Raw genomic sequence first — 19,520 nt, 5'->3', positions numbered from 1 at the left:
CTAAACTGTAATTGCCTTCATTTTAAAAGACACCTTGCTGTACATCAGTTTGGCCCAGTAGTTCCAGTGAAGGGAATCTTAATGCTACAGCATACAAAGACATTCTAGACAATTCTGTGCTTCCACCTTCGTGCCACCAGTTTGGGGAAGAACCATATGTGGCTGTGTTTACTCCTCTGGGCCACAAAAAAATTCTTTCATACACAATAGCACTCGTGGCTCAATGAGAAGAAAAGCTTACCTTAGTGTCATCATCATGAGACCAAAGGACAATGTAATGCTGTTGTTCTCGCTCCTGCTCCTAAAACACAGCCATGAGGCAGATAAGGGTTCAAACTTGAGTGAATCATGTTCACATCTGCAATGGGCCATTTCACTTTTTTGGGTTGCATGATTATCATGCCATGAGTTTTTCATCACACATCAGCTAGTTCTCAAGCTCTTCGTGAGCCGGGTCATGTGTGATCAAAGCAGCAAGTAATGAAAAGCTAGAAAAGGCTGCAGCAGTGTATCTGCAGTTTTTTAACATACCATTTGGGGACCGTTATTTCCAAGCTCTTTCTTTGTGCACCCACTAATTTGCTACAATAGTGTTGAAAAGGGGAAAAACACCAAAAATGTAGACAGGAGAGTCAATAATCAGGAGTTCAGCCTGTGAAGTCCTGGTATTAATTTGAAAAGTACAGCTTAATGCAAGGCATCATAGAGATGTCCCCTCAGCGCCTTCACTGAGACTTGCAGTGTGTTTACCTGGTGCATCACGTTGGAGTTCTCGTGCTCCAGCTGAGCACTGGACTCCAGCACATTCTGAGCACTCTTCTCAGCTTCAGCTCGGGAGACCTGGAAGGTCAGGGACCAAAGAGTATTTGCTTTATTTACTTTTACACTAATGATGGAACTGAAGATGAATACATTATTGAAATTTAACAAATGCTTTCTAAACAGATACAAAATACATATATGAATAGGAGGCACACTTTTTTGTCATTTTTAGGATATTTGCCAGAAAAATTCATAAGGCAATGGGATGCAAAAAAAAAAAAAAAAAAGATGTCATGTGTCGTGTGTGAGTACGCACGCAGATATAAAATGCGCTGAACAAACAAAGACCACATTCATGTAAATGTTCATGATACATTTACAGTATTCATTTATTCATCCGTTAGGGCTGTAACCAAACATGAATAACGTTTTCAAAATGAACAGATACAAATACAGATATGAATAGAAAAGAAATTATTGTTTTATAGAGCTGACACTCCATAGATCAGGCAGTCCACACGCTCTGCACAGAAAATCATTTAACTGCTGGGGTTTCCAAAAAAAAAAAAAAAAAAAGGTTTATTAATTAAGAGAATATTAATTATGCATTCATTGTGCATGTTTTTCACCATTAATCTTCTCTATCGTTATTAAACAAAAATCTTCCTGATAAACCTTATAATTATTATAATGAAATGCCACTTAAAGGACTCCATTTTGATTCAAAGCAGCACTGTGTACTAGCTTTTTAGTAGATTATGAAAGTGTGTCCAGAAATCTTTCTTGAATGCAAGAAACACAAAATCTAACGTAAATCTGATAAAATATTATTAGGTGGCTGTTCTTTTCCACTATAAACAAGAGTTCCTTGATTTGGAATAGAGATTGTTGTTCGGAAAGACAGTTAGCTAGTTTACTCAGTCACATTAGATAGAAAGCTTGCAAACAAAGATCCACAGGACATCTGGTTGTGAACAAATGATCAGTTGTGAACTCAAGTGATGAGTGATGGCTCAAATCAGGATTTCAAAATGAGTGTTTAAAATCCCCAACATTATATATTTACTCCTCTGTGCTACAATCCCCCCTACACACAGAAACAGTGGCTTCAAGAGAAGAAAAGCTTACCTTAGTGTCTTCAAATTGGGACAAAACAGTGCTGTGATCCTGCCCCTCTCGCTCCCGCTCCCACTCCTAGAAGACAACCATGGATTAGAAGAGGTTCAAACTTAATGAGTGCTTAATATTCACATCCACAATGGGTCATTTAAATTAAAAATGTGTAGCTGTAAACAAATGCTGTGATATAATTCAAATTATAATGTTGGGTTGGATGATTATCGTGCCATGGGTTTTTCATTACACCGTCATCATTTAGTCCTCAAGCTCTTCATGAGCTGGGACGGGCAGCTGCTAGTGGTTTTTAAAATACGGGAAGCAAAAGTGTGTGTTCCAACATATTAAAAGCCTGTTAATCTTTAAAAAAGCATGAATCTTTCTTCAATTAAAACACACTGTACTTGAATCTGCACTAGGATCCCAGTGAAACCGTGCAACAATCGAGTTCTATCAGCTGAGTGTCTACAGGCTTCAAAGGAAATTTCAAAATATTGAGTTTCACTAAAAGTGATGAATAATATAGACACACTGGTAAATATTTCATTAGCACATTTTAGTGGAATTTTATGGGAAGCCGAGCCGAGCCAGGATGTAGTCTTAAAGTGATCACCTGTGGTCAGGTGTGATAAAAGTGGCAAGTGATAAAAATTTAGAAAAGGTTGCAAAAGTGTTGCTACGGTTTTTAACAAATCACTTTCAGAGCATTGTTTTCAGTGTGCAGTTTTTTTTTTTTTTACTTTTAGCCATACAATTGTACAAATCTCTTTTTATGTGCAAGTCTAAATTGTTATTAAGGCTTTTCTCACTTACGTCCAATATCTCTTCACACATCCTGTGGGTCTCATGAAGTTTTCCCTCCAGCTTCTCCACTGAGCCTTGCAGTGCTTTCACTTGGTCCTTCAGGCTGGAGTTCTCGTGCTGCAGCAGAGCACTGGACTCCAGAGCAATCTTAGCTCTCTCCTCAGCTTCAGCCAGAGAGGACTGGAAGTTCATATGATCAATAAATAATTGATTAAAAATGTAACACTGGTCAAAGTGTGTATTGTCTCTCTTGGAAAGTTTAGACATGGTGAACATCACTTCCAGGGTGCAGATATTTCATTTTCTTAATATTTGTCATACTGGGGCTCCCGAAGTGGTGCAACAAAAAAGTGTTCACTATTTCATCCGGAGAACCAGAGTTATTGTCCAGTTCATTATTGTCCAACAGCGAGGACTGTGTAACATCATGCAAGAACACTGAAAGATGCTGTGACTTTCTCTACATTTATAACCTAATCTACTTATGGAGAAAAAAAATTTACAAGGGGAAAGGAGTTGCACATCACATAAAAGTCACTCTGTTCATTCAGTTCTGGTCTTTTTTAGACTAAAACGTCCATTTTACTACGGCATGCAGCTCTCTAAACACATGATAACACCATGAGAAAAACACACTCTCCTAGCAAAGTTTTAGACATCTTTAGGCAGACCGACTGCATTTACTGCAGCATTTTGGTAATCTATGTTTGTGTTTTCTTAAACTTTAGACATTAAAGTATATTACTAGCAGAAAGTAAGACTGTACCAGCCAGAGTGACAACCGTCGGGTTTTTGCAGACTGCCACACATTTGATGGAAGCCTTAGGACTTTGAAACTAACCGCTCTAGGTTTGTATTGTACGTCTATTCAAATTTAAGCATCAGGCAAATAAATACAAGGAAAAGATGAATGTATCTATTGTATTAAGCTTGACTATTATTACTATTACCATTATTAAGCTTATATTATTATTACTAAAATGCCCATGTGTTTGAAATGCCCAGAGTAATGATAGCAGTCACGGCTTCATAAAAAGGCTTTTACCTTCAGTAACTCCTCATACTTCTTTACCACCTCCTTCATCTCATCATACTTCTTCTTTAGGATGCTGTGAGCCTGTCGCTCTTGCTCACACTCCTGAAAGACAGAAGAGTTTCAAACTTTAGTGCTAAAGGGGCCACTTTCCTTCACTTTGTGAATTTTTTATAAGTTTGACTTGAATGGGCTTAAGTGATTATTTTGTTATGCATAATCAAATAAAATTTCTTAATATTCAGTATAAGTTCAATCAATAAATGATCAAAATTTGAAAGAATTAATACTGTCTGGTCAAAGTTTGTTTTGTCTCTCTTGCAAAGCTTTTTTTTTCCCCCATAAAAGAGCTCACCTTCCTTAACTCCTCATTCTGTTTTACCACCTCCTTCACCTCATCGTACTTCTCCATCAGGACTCTGGGAGCCTGTTGCTCTTGCTCACACTCCTGAAAGACAGCCATAGGTCAGAACATTTCTTAATGAGACCCAGAGATCAATAAATAACTGATCAAAACTTAATACTGTCTGCTCAGAGTTTGTATCGTCTCTCTTGGACCGTTTTTAGGCGCAGGTGAACATAACTTCCAGTGTGGAGATATTTTCTTTTCTCAGTTGTATTGGTACTCATATTAATTTGAGAAATATTGTTTAATGTGAGGATTTTCTCACTCACCTTGCTTTTCATCTCAGACTGTCTGTGAGCCTCACAGAGCAGTTTCTCCAGCTCCATCACTCTGTGCTCCAGGTTCAGCACATAGAGCTCCTCGCTGTTCAGCTGAACACCGGACACCTCATCCTTCTCCTTCTTCTCCTCCGCCTCGGCCACAGACCCCTGAAGGTTAAAAAATGTTGTCTTTCCTTTTACACACGTTTACACACTTCTGAGGACCAACATAAATTTTGGGGACATGTACAATGGACAAAGCATTGAAGAATGAACAAACACACATGTACAGACATACTGTGAGCATATAAGAATCCATAAGAACTATATTTACCTCTCGATATGTAATATGTAACGTACTGAATGCATTGTTTACAGACGATCTATTATTCTCAGCTTTACAAAGACAACTCCAGAAAGTTCGACCGAACACCCTTCTAGTTTAAACAGACAGCTCATATACACACCTAGTAGTAACTACTTACATATACAAACCAATTATAACCAACTTTGCATTAAAATCGACATGTTTTGACTAATAATGACCCAAAATCTTGGTAGATATTGCACAGAACTGTAATCCAGTACAAAATCTAAAGCCTAATAGCTGATTGCTGGCTGGTAAATGAATGTGATTGAGGTTTGAGGAGTACCTCAGGGGTGGCCTTGTCCATCTGCGTGTCCTTGTGTCCATCAGAAGAATGCAGAAAACCTGAAGAGGCTCTCTGCACTGGGGCTAAATGCAAAAGCAAAAACATCATGTAAGCATGCATTCATCAGAGTTTAATTAATTAAGGTCCCTAATATGTATAATTTGAAGTTCACACAAGTCTGGTCAAAAGCAGTCAGCTCATACGGCACTGAAAAATCCTACTGAACTGAAATGTATTATTTTTATTATTATTATTGTTGTTATAGGGGTAGAAAGTGACATATGTCATTTCCTATGGATGCTGATTAGTATTTTGCTTCACCCTAGACTGCCAGCACAATAAAACACAATATTTGCTCTAACCTGGCCACCACAGTGTGGCCTAAAAGCTCTGGCTACATCCCTGATTGGAAAAACTACTTCTTTTAATCACATTTAACAATGCATGGCTACACCAGGACTGAGAAGCTCTCATGGAAATGGCCTACCTTCGTCGACAGGTGTGCCCTCGAAGGCCTCCGTACTCCGCTCCTCATCTCCACGCTTATGAACATAATAAACTCCAGCAGCCACAGCTCCAGCTCCAGCTGCACACACTGCAAATTTGACCAAACTCTTGAAAGACAGCATTCTCTCACCTTCACCTTAACACGTCTGATAAACAGCTTGGAAGTATGAAGTTCAGTGAAAGACTGAGCCTCTGCGCTCTTTTTGGAAACTTTTCACACCAGAGGCGCTGCTTGTTGATTGTGACGTCACAATGGCCTTTCTGGAGACGCGCGCGCTCCTGTAATGTTCAGTGCGCTGTTCAATTCAATCCCAACACGCAGCGCCACACTGAACATGGACATCAGACCACTGCCATGTTTCACTGACACATACATATACTGCACTGCTACTCATGCACTAGACACACTTACACATTCAACACATTCATACATCACAGCGGATTAACAACTCATTAAACTCACAACTACAACAACAACAACAACAACAACAACAACACTGGAGCATCAAATACACAACTAAGTCCATTACAGCCAAAAAGCCTATGAATGAAAACAGCTATGAATGTCCTTATAGCATAAGCACAGGACAGATAGAGCCAGAAAATAAACACATGCAGCACAACAACAACAACAACAGCAGCAGCAGCAGCAGCAGCAGCATGTTCTTACCTTTAGAAGGTTTTCTTTCTTGTTTGCATTAAATTCCTTGAGAAGGATTGTAAAGTGCAATCTGTGCAGGATTTCATCTTCATTCCCCCCCAATCGCTACCCGACTGATGATCACCAAATAATTGACCTTTCGAGGATGAAGACACCAGCCATGCTCTTGGTACAAACTCACCATTTTGTTTTGTGAAACAAACACATGCGTTTTGGAGAAGTGGCTCTCGTGCGTTTTGGAGATGTTTCTTTCCGATCCTGCAACATCCGCATCTTTATTTTGGCCTGAATCCGGGCTTCATCTGTTCATCTCTTTTCCCCTGCAGCCAGAAAACATTCCCTCAGCTTCGGTACAGTGGTGAAGAAATCCTGCTCCCGCTGTTCTTTGATGTGCTGAGCTTTGCGCTTTTGTGCTCCTCTCAAACTGTGTTCTCGCTCCAACATTTTGGTGGCTCTACACTCCACATGCAAACACGGCGCGTGCACTGCTGCACAGGACTGCCATCAAATCCACACAAACACACTGAACATTTGGGGGATAAAATGGCGTCTGTGCCCTGATAACATTTACCATCCTTTTCATTCTTTCCCGCAGAAAAAGTGCCAGAGCTGAACTGCTCATTTCCACATGCGTGCTTTATATATTTGACTCATCAGTCACTTGGACTCACTTGGCTAACAGTTAACATTAGTTGCATTTCAGCCAAACAAAAACCTTACATATATATAAAACAATATGAAGGTTATTCTTACCGTAACTTACTCAAATTTGGAAAAGATTTCACTGCCAAAAACGAGAGTCACCACATGAAGGCAGCCACTTTTGATTTATTCATTCAAACGATAGCTACTGCCTGTAGTGCACACATCATCCACCAGGGGGCAGAAAACATGAGTCGGATTCAATACAACAGCTTTTTCAGGAATGTGTGTATATTTATATAAAAACACTACATACTGTGTAATATTACAGGAATGTGCAGAACATGTGTAAGGGTTTTTTTGATCAGGGTTGAGGTGGATCCAGAGTCTATCCTGGTAACACCGGGCACAAGGTGAGAGAATACCAGTCCATCACAGGGCACCGTACCCACACATTCACACCCAGGACCAGCTGCCATTTCCACACAAAACCAGAACTCATCATGTACAAGTGCAGAGAAATATAGAAACTACTTTTATTAGTTATTATACTTTATTTCATTTACTTTATATACTTTATTACTTTTATTTTGGGTGTTTTTAATTTTTATTTTAGTTATTTCTAGATGCAATATTTCTACTTTTAATTTAGACGTTTTTCCCCCAAATGTACAATTTACAATTTTTTTTGTATTTTTGTTTTTACTATAATCATGTAGAACATGATCTCCTGAAACAGAAATAATGAAATGTATTCATTTGGTCTCAGAATGAGCTAAAAGAGGAGCAGATGAAATCCCAGCAGAGGATCCAGGAGAAGCAGAAGAAGGTGCAGGAGCTGAAGCAGACTGTGGACACTATTAAGGTGAGGAAAAAAAGCCACACATACAAATGTATGCATTTCGCTGCATTAGAAAACATGTCAAACCAAGGGGCATTTATTTTAAAGAAAGATAGCACACTTTTCAACAACAACAACAAAAAAAATAGTTTATGTTTAATAATCTAAAAATAAAGATTATACTGGTCATAATTAGAGTAAAAATTATTTTGGCACTGAAGGCTATTCTGGTTGTCCCAGTTAATCTATAGTTGGGACATTCCACCGAATGGGTAACATTTCTGTCCCCAGGACATTAAAGGTATAAAAATGCATGAAAATTAACTCTAAAGTACATTTTATTATTAAGCAAAGTGTCTTCACATTTAGCTAACTGCAAAATTTAGAATGTATAATTAAAATCATTAATAAAAACTACCTAAAACACTAAAGAAATAGCAGTTGTTGCATGTCCCCACTCCCTGCCTCTATAATTTACCATGAAATATTATGATTCAAATTTTAAGAATACACATTTTTGATAAATCACTACAATTTGCTCAGTATTCTCATGCTATTAGCATGTGTGGCATGTGGCTATTTAGCATGTATTTGCTAATTCTATGCTAAAAACTCAGTCCTGTTACTCATAAAAGCCATAATAGGACTGAGTAATAGTAACAGGAGTGAGTTGCATTCTCTGGTGCATTGATTTAATAGTGTGAATATTAGTTTATGTAATATGATTTACTTGATCTTTTTATGTTTTACAGTTACCATTACTTATATTGTAAATGTATCATATGTACCATGTATTTACCATACTTGCAGAGTGCCAATCCACCACTAAGTGCTGCAGAAAAGCAGCGACTTTATCGTGAACGACGTGATGCAGACCCACAGAGGAGACAGAAATATTTAGAGAAGGAATGTGAAAGATACAGGAAGGATCTAGAGTCAGGCAGGAGGAAACTAATCAATGACCTCAGAGAGAGGAGAGAGGCTTACCATAGGTTCAAGGACAGGAAAGAAGCCCTCCAACACCTTGTTACCCCTCCACACAGCCCCCAGTTATCACCAGAGCAAGCTGTACATCCACAGCCAAGCACTTCCGGGTCTACTTTATTAAATGGATCATGTGCCAAAGATAATTTGCTAGAGGAGTTGGATTTATAAACATGATTACATTACACTATGAATTTAGACATCAGGTCAAATAGGTCAATGTAACAGTGTAGCAGTACATTTCACTGACTATTTCAATGTTTAATTTATTGTGATGAATGTTTTTAGGCAGCATAATCAGGGGAGGAGAAGAAGCCGAAAACACGAAAGAAGCTTCATAAACAAATTGAAGAACTGAAGATTCTGTTGAAAAAAACAAACCAAAAAAAATCAGAAAAGTACAAGAAACAACTCCAGCGCATTAAAAAGAAAAATGCATCTCCACGCACAGAGGTAAACAAACAGCTTAAACAGCTTCCAAGTGTGGCCATTCAGAAGACCCTTTTGTTTCATGAAGCTCTGCTGGAGGACATCAGTAACAAATACAAAAAAGCACAGGGGGAGAAGGAAAAGCAAATCATTTCAAAAGTGATAACAGGAAAAGTTCTGAAAAAGTACAGAATACAACGCTATGCTCTAAATTCATTGGGCTTTTCAAATAAAAGATACAAAAATGAGAAGAATATGAAGGCTAACTACACCTACCTGCGGAAGCAGAACAACAGGATTGTGAATGGTCTGATAAGTAGAGTGAGGGATTTTTACTTGAGGGATGATGTGAGTTGCATCACAACTGGAAAGAAGCAGACCCTCACTCTGAAGAAAAACAAAAAGCAAAAACGGTTTCTTTTGGATACCATGAAAAATCTGCATAGGCAGTTTTTGGCTGAAGAACAAAGCTCCGTCTCTTACTCACTTTTCTGTAAGCTCAGACCTTTTTGGGTTGTTCACCTGACTCTGAGTGATCGGGACACATGCATGTGCAAGATGCATGAGAATCTGGGTTTTCTTGTGCAGAAGCTACACTACTTGAAAGTAATCAGCACCATCAATCTGGAAGACCTTATGAAAGAGATCTCATGTGATACAGAAAATATAAAGTGCATGTATGGATGTTCTGAATGCAAGGACCTCTCTATCCCAGTCTCTATGGAGTACAGTCCAGAGAAAGAAGTGTCGTATATCCAGTGGGTAGTTGTAGATAAGCAGCACAAGAATGACCCAAATGGAACAGCATCTAAAATCACAATCAAAAAAGAGTTCCAGACCATTCAAGAAGAACTGCTGGAACATCTAAACCTGCAGTTGCACAGGTTTAAGAGACACACTTTTAACATCAACAATTTACCCACTACAGGGCACTGAGACGAAGCTTAAAAGCACATGAATGCTTAATTCATGTTGACTTTTCTCAAAATTATCTCTGCAAGTACAGCACAGAAATACAGGCAGTTCACTTCGGAGGATCACATCAGCAGGCAACACTGCACACGGGTGTGCTTTATGCGCATGCAGCCCCTCGCCCGATGTCCTTCTGTACAGTGTCACCCTCAAGAATAAAAGGACCACCAGCAATCTGGCAGCACTTGTCACCAGTGCTTGATTATGTGCGTAGTGCCCACCCAGAGGTGTCCACTGTCCATTTTTACAGTGACGGCCCTTGCTCTCAATATAAACAGCGAGGTAATTTGTTTTTGTTAAGTACTGAGCTGTTCAGGCGAGGATTCACTGCTGGGACGTGGAACTTTTTTGAAGCGAGCCATGGGAAGGGTGCCCCCGATGGTGTGGGAGGGGCCCTGAAGAGAAGGGCTGACTGTCTAGTCAGCCAAGGTAGAGACATTCCTGATGCTGCAGAGTCGTTTGCTGTTTTACAAGAAACAGACACAACAATCAAGTTGTTTTTTTGTCAGCGAGGAATCATTTCAGAAAACAGTTTCAGAGATGCCCAATGATGTGCCACCAGTTCCATCCATTATGAGGATCCATCAGGTAGTGTCCCTAGCCCATGGAGAAATGATATACAGGGATGTCAGCTGCTTGTGCACAACAACACAGAATCTGAACTGTGGGTGCTTTAACGCAAAGCATTTCAAGTTCCACATTCAGCAGACAGCTCCCATGGCTCCCACAATGACAGAAGTTCAGTGGCAAAGCCTTGAAGTTGTTGGCAGATGGTGTGTGCTGAAGTATGATGGTGATCTATACCCTGGTGTCATCACAGATACAAGTGAAACACATGTTGAAATCCGTGGAAGCATGCAAAAGCTTGGATTCAACAGGTTTTTCTGGCCAGCCCATGAAGACATCCTTTGGTACTTGCTTGAGGACATTGTGTGTATCATCCCACCCCCGAGGCCAGTAACAGGTCGCCACATGGAAATGGACAGAGAAATCTGGGCAAAACTGCAGAAGTCTTATTAGAAAGGGTCAGTATGTTTTTATGAATTGAGTGCAATTCTAGCTTAAACACTGATAGATGTACTTTCTGCAACTGAACATTTTTTGTTTGACCTCAGGAGCCAGAAGCACCCACCATGGCATGCTGACGGAAAGGACATAGTTCCACCACATTCTAAATCTCTGTTCTCTCTGTTTCTCCCTCCTTCTCTTCTTCTCTTTCCATCTTGATTGTGATGAACTACATGGACATAACACATTCCTTCAGAAATCTCTCTCTCTCACACAGGCTATGTACACACATGCACACACACATTCTTGTTACTAGGTGTTCATTCCTGTTACGCACTGTTCATTCCTGTTATTAAATTGTTTTGTTCTAAAAAATGAGGTTAGGCGTCTTTTTTCATCTGTGTTATGTTCATCATTTATCCAATAGTTTACTTAATTACATGACTTAAAAAATTATAATCTTGTAGTTTGGGTCTCCTGTAAAATAAAAAATGGCTTTGCATTTTTTTTTTTTTAAATACACCTTGTGTGCATATTTAGTGAATTTTTAGTGACAAATATAAATTATTAAAACATTTTACCAACCATTTCTTTAAGATAAACACTTTTGTGAGTAGAAGACAAAAGGAATTAGTTGACTTATTTTTTTAACTTGCTTTTTAAAAGACACTTGATTTTTGGTAACAGGACTGAGAAAAATGCATCCATCCCCTAATTTGAAACCTTGTAAAAAAAATTAAAAAAGGTGACTGAGATTGACCAATATACATTTCGAACAGTGAAATATGTATGTTGTTAGATACAGTGTTGAAAAAGGATAAAAAATTAAGTTTCATTTTTAAAAGTTACAAAAGCAAATGTTACCCATTCGGTGGAATGTCCCAGTTACTCTGCTGGGGCAGCTGTATGAAACTGAAAGTAACTGACTATATATATATTCACTATAAAATACCTTGGTAATTGCAAAAATGACTAAGAAGAGGGAAATAAGTTTTGATAAAAGTCGTAGCATTATCTGTTTGCACTAAGAAGGCCACTCTCTTCCTTCCTCCACAGCTGGAAAGTTCAAAGATGAAGAGACTTGTGAATACAGATGGCATATTCATAATTATGAGTAAAATCAAGGAAAAACAGGCGAGAAACAGCAGTAAGGATTGCTTGAGATATCAGTGAATTAGTTGGATGATAATTCAGGTCCCTCTTAGCTCGGGGATCTGAGGGATGTTGAGGATCATTGCGAATCTGCTCCCATTACAGACCGAAGACCCTCGTCATGACTTTAGTCCATTCCTGGTTAGTCAGCCTGACCATACTGTCGAGAGTTTTCAAGTCCCTTATGCACTGTTCAGTGTTGATCTTGGGGCTTGCAATGTCTTTGACCACTGAGTCTAGTTCAGACACTTCAAGAGGTCTGTGGACGTATATGACCTGGGGGAAGAACACATCGTTCCCGGCGTCTTGTCCAGCTCTGGGATGAGGAAACTGGATCGTGTGCATTTGAAGAGGGTGTTATATGATATAAGGTATTGATATGGTCACCCTGATCAGGTGGTTCCTGTCTTGGTCAGTTTGTTCTCAGAGGATTCAACATCATCTTTGTCTATGTCATGGTTGTTGTTTACCAGCAGTGTTTGCACAGCTTTTGCAAGCTCTTCATAGTCTATTCCTCCTACAGCTCCTTTTTCCTCATCAGTTGTGGTTTGGATGCAGGAGGTGCAGAAAGAGGTGCAGGGGGAGGTGGAGTGATGACTGGAGGTGGGGATGCTGGCACTGGGGGCTCGTGAGGAGAGGGAGGAGGCTCGGCTATCTGCGGATACAAAGACAAACTCGTCGCAGCATCAAAGTCATCATTTTTTGATTTATAGTAAATACCTGACCTCCCATCTTGTTTTCTCTTCTTTTCCTCACTAACGTCCTGTCTACGCTTAGCTTCTTTTTCCGATCTCTGAAACTCTCCCCACTTAAGTCCACCCCAGTATTCTTTTCTTCCAAAATCTTCCTGCATTCTTCTAGTTTTATTACACTTAAGGTACCATTGTCATGAGGAGATCCAAGGAGACAGATGCACATGCAGAACTTCTTTATTTAGGGAACCATAACCCAAGGAAACAGACACAGGGACAGATAACACCATAACACCAGGGTAACCAGAAACTGATCTAAACTAAGAAAACAAGACTATTAAAATACTTAAACTATCAAAACACACTATGCAATAGTACAAACTATAACAAATGCAATAAAAACAAACACAAACATAATCTGACTTGAAGCTTATGCTCCAGCAACTAAAAGAGAAAGAAAGACAGAAAAAAAAAACCCCAAAGAACTTAAATAGAGCAACAAAGACAAGAAAACATTAATACAGGAAATCAGGGAGACAACAGAAGAAGAAGTCCTGCGAGACAGCCAGGGTGCCTCTAGCGGCCCAAGGCGGAAGTGCCCCTGGATACCATGACAACCTTTTATTGGAAATTTCCCATTAGTTAGTTTAAACCATAGTTTAATTTGATTAATTTAGTTTTTGCATTTCTTAAACAGATCATTGTTTCTTACTGCTTGAGGACCCTATAATGATTTCGAGTATTATAATTTTTTCTTCTTTTTTATTTTATTGAGTGTATAATTTCAGAAGACAGCCAGGTCAAAATAATAAACAATATTTCCTCTAATTATACAAATGAGATAACTGACCTGTTCAAAGAAAAAAGAAACGAAAATACAATTTCTTCCCTTACTTCCTGTCTAAATTTGAAACAGGAGAACACGTTAAATACAACAGCACGACTTCCTTCTGACCACTCGTAATTATGCACTTTTTACTTGAAAACCTCTAATTTAAACAGTTGTCCACTCACACCTCTGTGCACTCTTTCTCTCTCTTTACAACTTAGTATGTCTACTAAGAGAGTAGCAGTTAATCAGATTCAATCCCATTCTTTAAAAATAGTGCAGATAAAACAGATGACAAAAACCACTCTAACATAAGTCAAGTCAAATTTTAGTTATAAAGCACATTTAAAGACAACAGGAATTGATCCAAAGTGCTGTACATAACATCATAACATCACATTAAATAACATCAGAAGACAAAGAATAAAACTACGTTTTAAGAGAAGATTTAAAAATAGCTAAAGACAGAACAGACCTCACATGAAAGCGGAGACTGTTCCAGAGTTTGGGACCAACCACAGAAAAGGCTCCATCACCCTTTGTCTTGCTACGACAACAGGGGACAGATAGAAGTTGATTACAAGATAAATAAAAACTCCAAGATTTTTGACATTTGTGTGTGTTAGAGGAGAGAGGACCTAACTGGGCCTCAAGGACAGAGGATATGGTGGGAGAGCCTAAAATAATGACTTCAGTTTTACTTTCATTTAACTGCAGAAAACTGTTAGCCATCTAACATTTTATGTCCTAAAGACATTTAAAGACGGACCCAAAAGTGCTGCTGCTGTTTGACCTAAGTGCCAAATAAACTTGGGTATCATCAGCATAGCAGGGATAGGAAATATTATAGTTCCAAAAAATAGTACCCAGGGGAAGCATATAACGGGAAAACAAGAAGGGACCCAAGAAGCAACCTTGAGGAACACCACAAAATAAGGGGGCCAGTGAAGAAGGAAAATTTCCTATATTTACTGAGAAAGTCCTAAATTTCAGGTAAGAAGCAAACCACTGCAAAGCTAGACTCTGGATGCCAACCACAGACTCTAGGCAAGTTAAAAGAATACTATGGTCAGTAGTATCAAAATCAGCTCTAAGATCCACATTCAGTGCTATGTAAGGATCTAAAACTTGAATGGAACTTGTCTAGGATATTTTAAAAAATTCATATGAGAGTGTAGCTGTGAATAAACAACCTTCTCCAGCAACTTTGAGATAACCGACAATTCGGAAATAGGCCTATACTTACTGTGTAAAGCTGGATCAAGATGAGTTTTTTTAAGCAAAGGCTGCACAATTGCATGTTTAAGGCTAGCTGGCACAACTCAGGTAGCTAAAGAGCTATTAATAATGGCTGTCACAATTGGAGCTGGGCTGAGGAGACTGGTTGAAAGTTGGTTAAATAGCTGAGCAGAGGTGATCCCTGAAGAAGACATAAAATAATGAATCTCTTCAATTTTATGAATGAAAGAAATTGAGAAATTCCTCACAGGACTCATGAGAAAGGTCAGGACCAACAGCCCGAGAAGTATTTAACACAGAGTCGACCGTATTATACAATACTTTAGGACTATTTGCGTTCTGAGCTATTAATTAAGTGAGATATTTTGATTTTGCCTCTTTCTCAGACCTCTGATAACTTGTTAAGCACGTCGTAAAAATGTCATGAGACCTGCAGTTTGTTATTCTTCCACATTCGCTCTGGTTTTCTGCATTCTTGTCTAAGAGCTCGGGTGCAATCATTAAGACAAAGCTGAAGAGTATCTTTCCCCTTAACTTTCCTGGACTTATAGATGCATTTTAAAACCTTTGTGACGTGCCTCTTTTCTTAATTGAGTCAGTGTTTTATTGAGTCAGTGTAACAGTGATGTGCTGTCAATGTGGTTTTACTGTAAAATATTCCAGCAATGATATACATGCAGATTCAAACATGCAACAGAGAAATTTGGAACAAGTCAGGCAAGTAATCTGACCATTCTTTAAAGCCCTACCTACTCTAACACATAACACACAAGAACAGGAAGTTAACTAAAGAGATAACGAAACTCAGAACACTCAGAGTGCTGTTCTCTCTCTCTCTCTCACTCTCACTCTCTCCCTCTCTCTCTCGATCAGTGTGAGTGAGTGCAGGAAAACTGATCAGTTCAGCTGTCCAGTGTGTCTGAATCTCCTGAAGGATCCAGTGACTCTCCATTGCGGACATTGTTTCTGTAAGGTGTTTATTAATGTACGCTGGGATCAGGAGGATGTGAAGGGAGTCTACAGCTGCCCCCAGTGTAGAGAGACTTTCACTCCAAGGCCTGTTCTACACAGGAAAAACATGCAGAGACAGGAGAAGAAGAAACTCCAAGCTGCTTCTACTGCTCGCTGGTACACTGGACCAGGAGATGTGAAGTGCGATTCCTGCACTGGAATAAACCGCAAAGCTCTCAAGACCTGTCTGGTGTGTCTGGCCTCCTACTGTGAAGATCATCTTCAACCTCACTATCAGTCTCCGGCCTTTAAGAAGCACAAGTTGGTTGAAGCCTGTGCAGAGCTCCAAGAGAAGATCTGCTCTGAGCACGACAAACTGATGGAGATCTACTGTCGTACTGACCAAAGCTTCATCTGTTATCTGTGTACGATGGATCAACACAGAGGCCATGATACTGTTGTAGCTAAAGCAGAAAGAACTGAAAAACAGGTGAGAACTTGATGTTATTATTCTTTTCCAACTCAATATATACAAATTTCTTTTTGTATAAAGTCTAATTCTGTATACATTCTAATGACATTTCTATTCAGTTGATTTGATCTGTTATAAGACGCAATCACTGTGAAGTGAATTGTTTTATTAAAAGTGTTGCTGGTAAGGAAGTATTAAACCAGTCAGACCAGACAGTGTACTTTAAACAGCCAACACCCAGCAACCTTCTTACAGCATTTTACAGCTAAAGTCTTCACAAGACCATGTTAAAGCTCTGTAAGTGTTATTACTGTGTTGATGTTTATATTATTTTCAGTTAACATTAATATTTCTGCTAGCTGAATTTTTCATACAAAGCCAGAAATCATGATAAAAATGCAGAAAATATAAAAGATTGAAATTACTTTAGTTTTTGTCTTGTTTATTTTATTTAATTTCTAGAAGCAATATTTTTAAATGATTTAATTGTGTGTGTGTTTTTTTTATTTAAATGTTTTCCCATTTTTGGTATGTTTGTATATTATTTTTACTATAATTCTGCAGAGCATGAACTCCAGAAATAATGAAATGTATTTTATTTGGTCTCAGAATGAACTAAAAGAAGAGCAGATGAAATCCCAGCAGAGGATCCAGGAGAAGCAGAAGAAGGTGCAGGAGCTGAAACAGACTGTGGACACTATTAAGGTGAGGAGTGAAAACACACACACACACACACACACACAAAGAGAAAGACTTTAAACACACCTCCATCATGTGTGTGTGTGTGTGTTTGTGTTTGTGTGTGTGTGTATGTGTGTGTCCTAACAGAAGCGTTCACAGGCAGCAGTAGATCACAGTGAGAGGATCTTTACTGAGCTGATCAGCTCCATGGAGAAAAAGCGCTCGGAGGTGATGGAGATGATCAGAGCTCAGGAGAAAGCTGAACTGAGTCGAGCTGAACAACTCCTGAAGCAACTGGAGCAGGAGATTGCTGATCATAAGAGGAGAGTCACTGAGCTGGAGCAGCTTTCACACACACACGGTCACATCCACTTCCTCCAGGTAACACTCACCGTCTGATCTACAGAGGCCGCTGTTCCTCACAAAGTTTCCTCCTAAAAGCTAATTACAGCAACAATAAATGTTCCTGTCTGAGATCACAAGTGTGTCTTTGGTTTGATTCAGTCTGAGATTCATTCGTTCCTCTCCTACACTTTTCTCTTTCTCTGTTATGTGTTTCCTCTCTGTAGAGTTTCCCATCTCTCTGTGTTCCTCCTGGATGTGAGGACTCACCCAGCTTCACTGTCAATCTCTCATTTGATGGAGTGAGGAAATCTCTCTCAGATCTGAAAAAACGAGTCGAGAAAATCTGTGAGAAGGAATTCAACAAAATCCATCCACAATGTAAACAAGCAAACATTTGTTCTGCATTACAGTAAAGACAGCCATAAAATTCATATAACAGTGATAAGAAGTAAGCATTAACAAGACTGCAGAAAACCACAAACCATCATAACTTAATCACAAATCCACAAACTAATCTTATATTTTTAGAGAGAACCGTAGTTACCTCCATGAATTCAAATATGAAAAATCGCCCCACTGAGATGGTGACATTGTTGAGGTGTCTGTCTGAAACCAGATAGGAATCTAATTTTTTATATTCCTACTTTTAACTGTTTCCACATCATTTTTTCCATCTCCATTTTGTCTCTGTGTTTCCACAGCTGCAGCAGTTCCGATGATTTTACCCTCAGAACCAAAAAGCAGAGAAGATTTTCTGCAGTGTAGGTGTAAAACACACACACACACACTATATTTGATATAGAGCAGCATTTGGTGGACAAACACAGACAGGTGTCTCTCTCTCACACACACACTTATTATAAATCCTGTGATTAACATCTAACCTGTGAACATTTTACTTTTTAGTTTTCTGTTATCTGACTCTGGATCCAAACACAGTACATCATGAACTCATTCTCTCTGAGGAGAACAGAGCGGTGACACGCAGTAGGACAAAACAACAATACTCTGATCATCCAGAGAGATTTGATTACTGGTGTCAGGTGTTGTGTAAGGAGAGTGTGTGTGGACGCTGTTACTGGGAGGTGGAGTGGAGCGGTGATGTGTCCATATCAGTCTCATATAAAGTGATCAGCAGGAAAGGAGGGGGTGACGAGTGTTTGTTTGGCTACAACAGTCAGTCCTGGAGTCTGGTGTGTTTTTTGTCCTCTGTCTCTTTCTGTCACAATGACATTGAGACTGAGCTTCACGGTCCAGCGTCCTCCAGAATAGGAGTGTATGTGGATCACAGTGCAGGAACTCTGTCCTTCTACAGCGTCTCTGACACGATGAGGCTCCTCCACAGAGTCCACACCGCATTCACTCAGCCTCTATACACTGGGTTCTGTATAGGTTCTTATGACTCGACTGTGAGAATAATGTAATCCAATATGAAATGTTAGTAATAGCTTCAGTGGTAATATTTTGTACAGAAACAGTAATGAATGTAACAGTAATGCATTATTATTATTATTATTATTTACAAAATTAAATTCAGTAGGATGTCAGTGCTGTATAAGCTGACTGCTTTTGACCAGACTTATAAAATATTAAGTAACTTTTTTTAAACTCTGATGAATGTATGTTTACATGATGTTTTCATGTTAATAAATCTCATTAATGCACAAAATTTCCAATATGAAGCTTGTAAAAATGTCTTATAGAATTCTGTTTTTTTTTTTTTTAAGAAATAATAAAACTTACTCGAACTTTTGGATTTTTCTGCTGCTGATGTGTGTTCATGGGGATATTCACGAACATCACGAATGATTCACGGTGCCTGTATTAATACATTTCTGGGGTCAAACGCATAGTGTAAATTATTTTAAGAACAGATACAACGCAGAACAGGATTGCCAACAGAACGTATTGTTTATTTCCTTCTGGTTACTCTCCTTTTTTTACACCTGTCTGCCTGTGTCCCTCTTTTTCTAAAACCTGACTACCCGCCTCCTCCCGTATAACACCAACCTTAAAGGGCTATGGCAACATTTAACAACTCTACATCCCTTCCCTTAAATAACACTCAGAGACTAAACATA

At 39.0% G+C, this 19,520-nt stretch overlaps 2 protein-coding genes across 4 annotated transcripts; one reads left to right on the top strand and one right to left on the bottom strand.

Annotated features, from left to right (window-relative positions):
- Window positions 1-3,588: 3,588 nt before the first annotated feature.
- On the bottom strand, window positions 3,589-6,293 carry LOC128317071 (leucine-rich repeat flightless-interacting protein 2-like). 2 transcript variants are annotated; one of them, XM_053239853.1, is made up of 6 exons: window positions 6,212-6,293; window positions 5,522-5,629; window positions 5,035-5,117; window positions 4,391-4,549; window positions 4,071-4,163; window positions 3,589-3,820 (listed from the first exon to the last, which is right to left on the bottom strand). In XM_053239853.1, exons 3-6 carry the CDS (start codon window positions 5,053-5,055, stop codon window positions 3,710-3,712), a joined length of 384 nt encoding a protein of 127 aa, XP_053095828.1. In that variant the 5' UTR covers window positions 5,056-5,117; window positions 5,522-5,629; window positions 6,212-6,293; the 3' UTR covers window positions 3,589-3,709. The 2 variants fall into 2 exon arrangements, with proteins under 2 accessions (XP_053095828.1, XP_053095827.1); XM_053239852.1 differs by lacking the exon at window positions 6,212-6,293 and having other exon boundaries at window positions 5,522-5,954.
- A 9,639-nt stretch (window positions 6,294-15,932) lies between these two features.
- LOC117599029 (tripartite motif-containing protein 29) lies at window positions 15,933-19,182 on the top strand. 2 transcript variants are annotated; one of them, XM_053239851.1, is made up of 5 exons: window positions 15,933-16,431; window positions 17,023-17,118; window positions 17,242-17,475; window positions 17,664-17,817; window positions 18,141-18,470. In XM_053239851.1, exons 1-5 carry the CDS (start codon window positions 16,069-16,071, stop codon window positions 18,239-18,241), a joined length of 948 nt encoding a protein of 315 aa, XP_053095826.1. In that variant the 5' UTR covers window positions 15,933-16,068; the 3' UTR covers window positions 18,242-18,470. The 2 variants fall into 2 exon arrangements, with proteins under 2 accessions (XP_053095826.1, XP_053095825.1); XM_053239850.1 differs by lacking the exon at window positions 15,933-16,431 and having other exon boundaries at window positions 16,943-17,118; window positions 18,141-18,200; window positions 18,346-19,182.
- Window positions 19,183-19,520: the final 338 nt, after the last annotated feature.

This window comes from Pangasianodon hypophthalmus, chromosome 14, assembly GCF_027358585.1.
Source record: "Pangasianodon hypophthalmus isolate fPanHyp1 chromosome 14, fPanHyp1.pri, whole genome shotgun sequence".
NCBI classification, from domain to species: Eukaryota; Metazoa; Chordata; class Actinopteri; order Siluriformes; family Pangasiidae; genus Pangasianodon; species Pangasianodon hypophthalmus.
The sequence above is the reverse complement of the archived record's forward strand: the minus strand, read 5'-3'. Positions and strand labels throughout refer to the sequence as shown.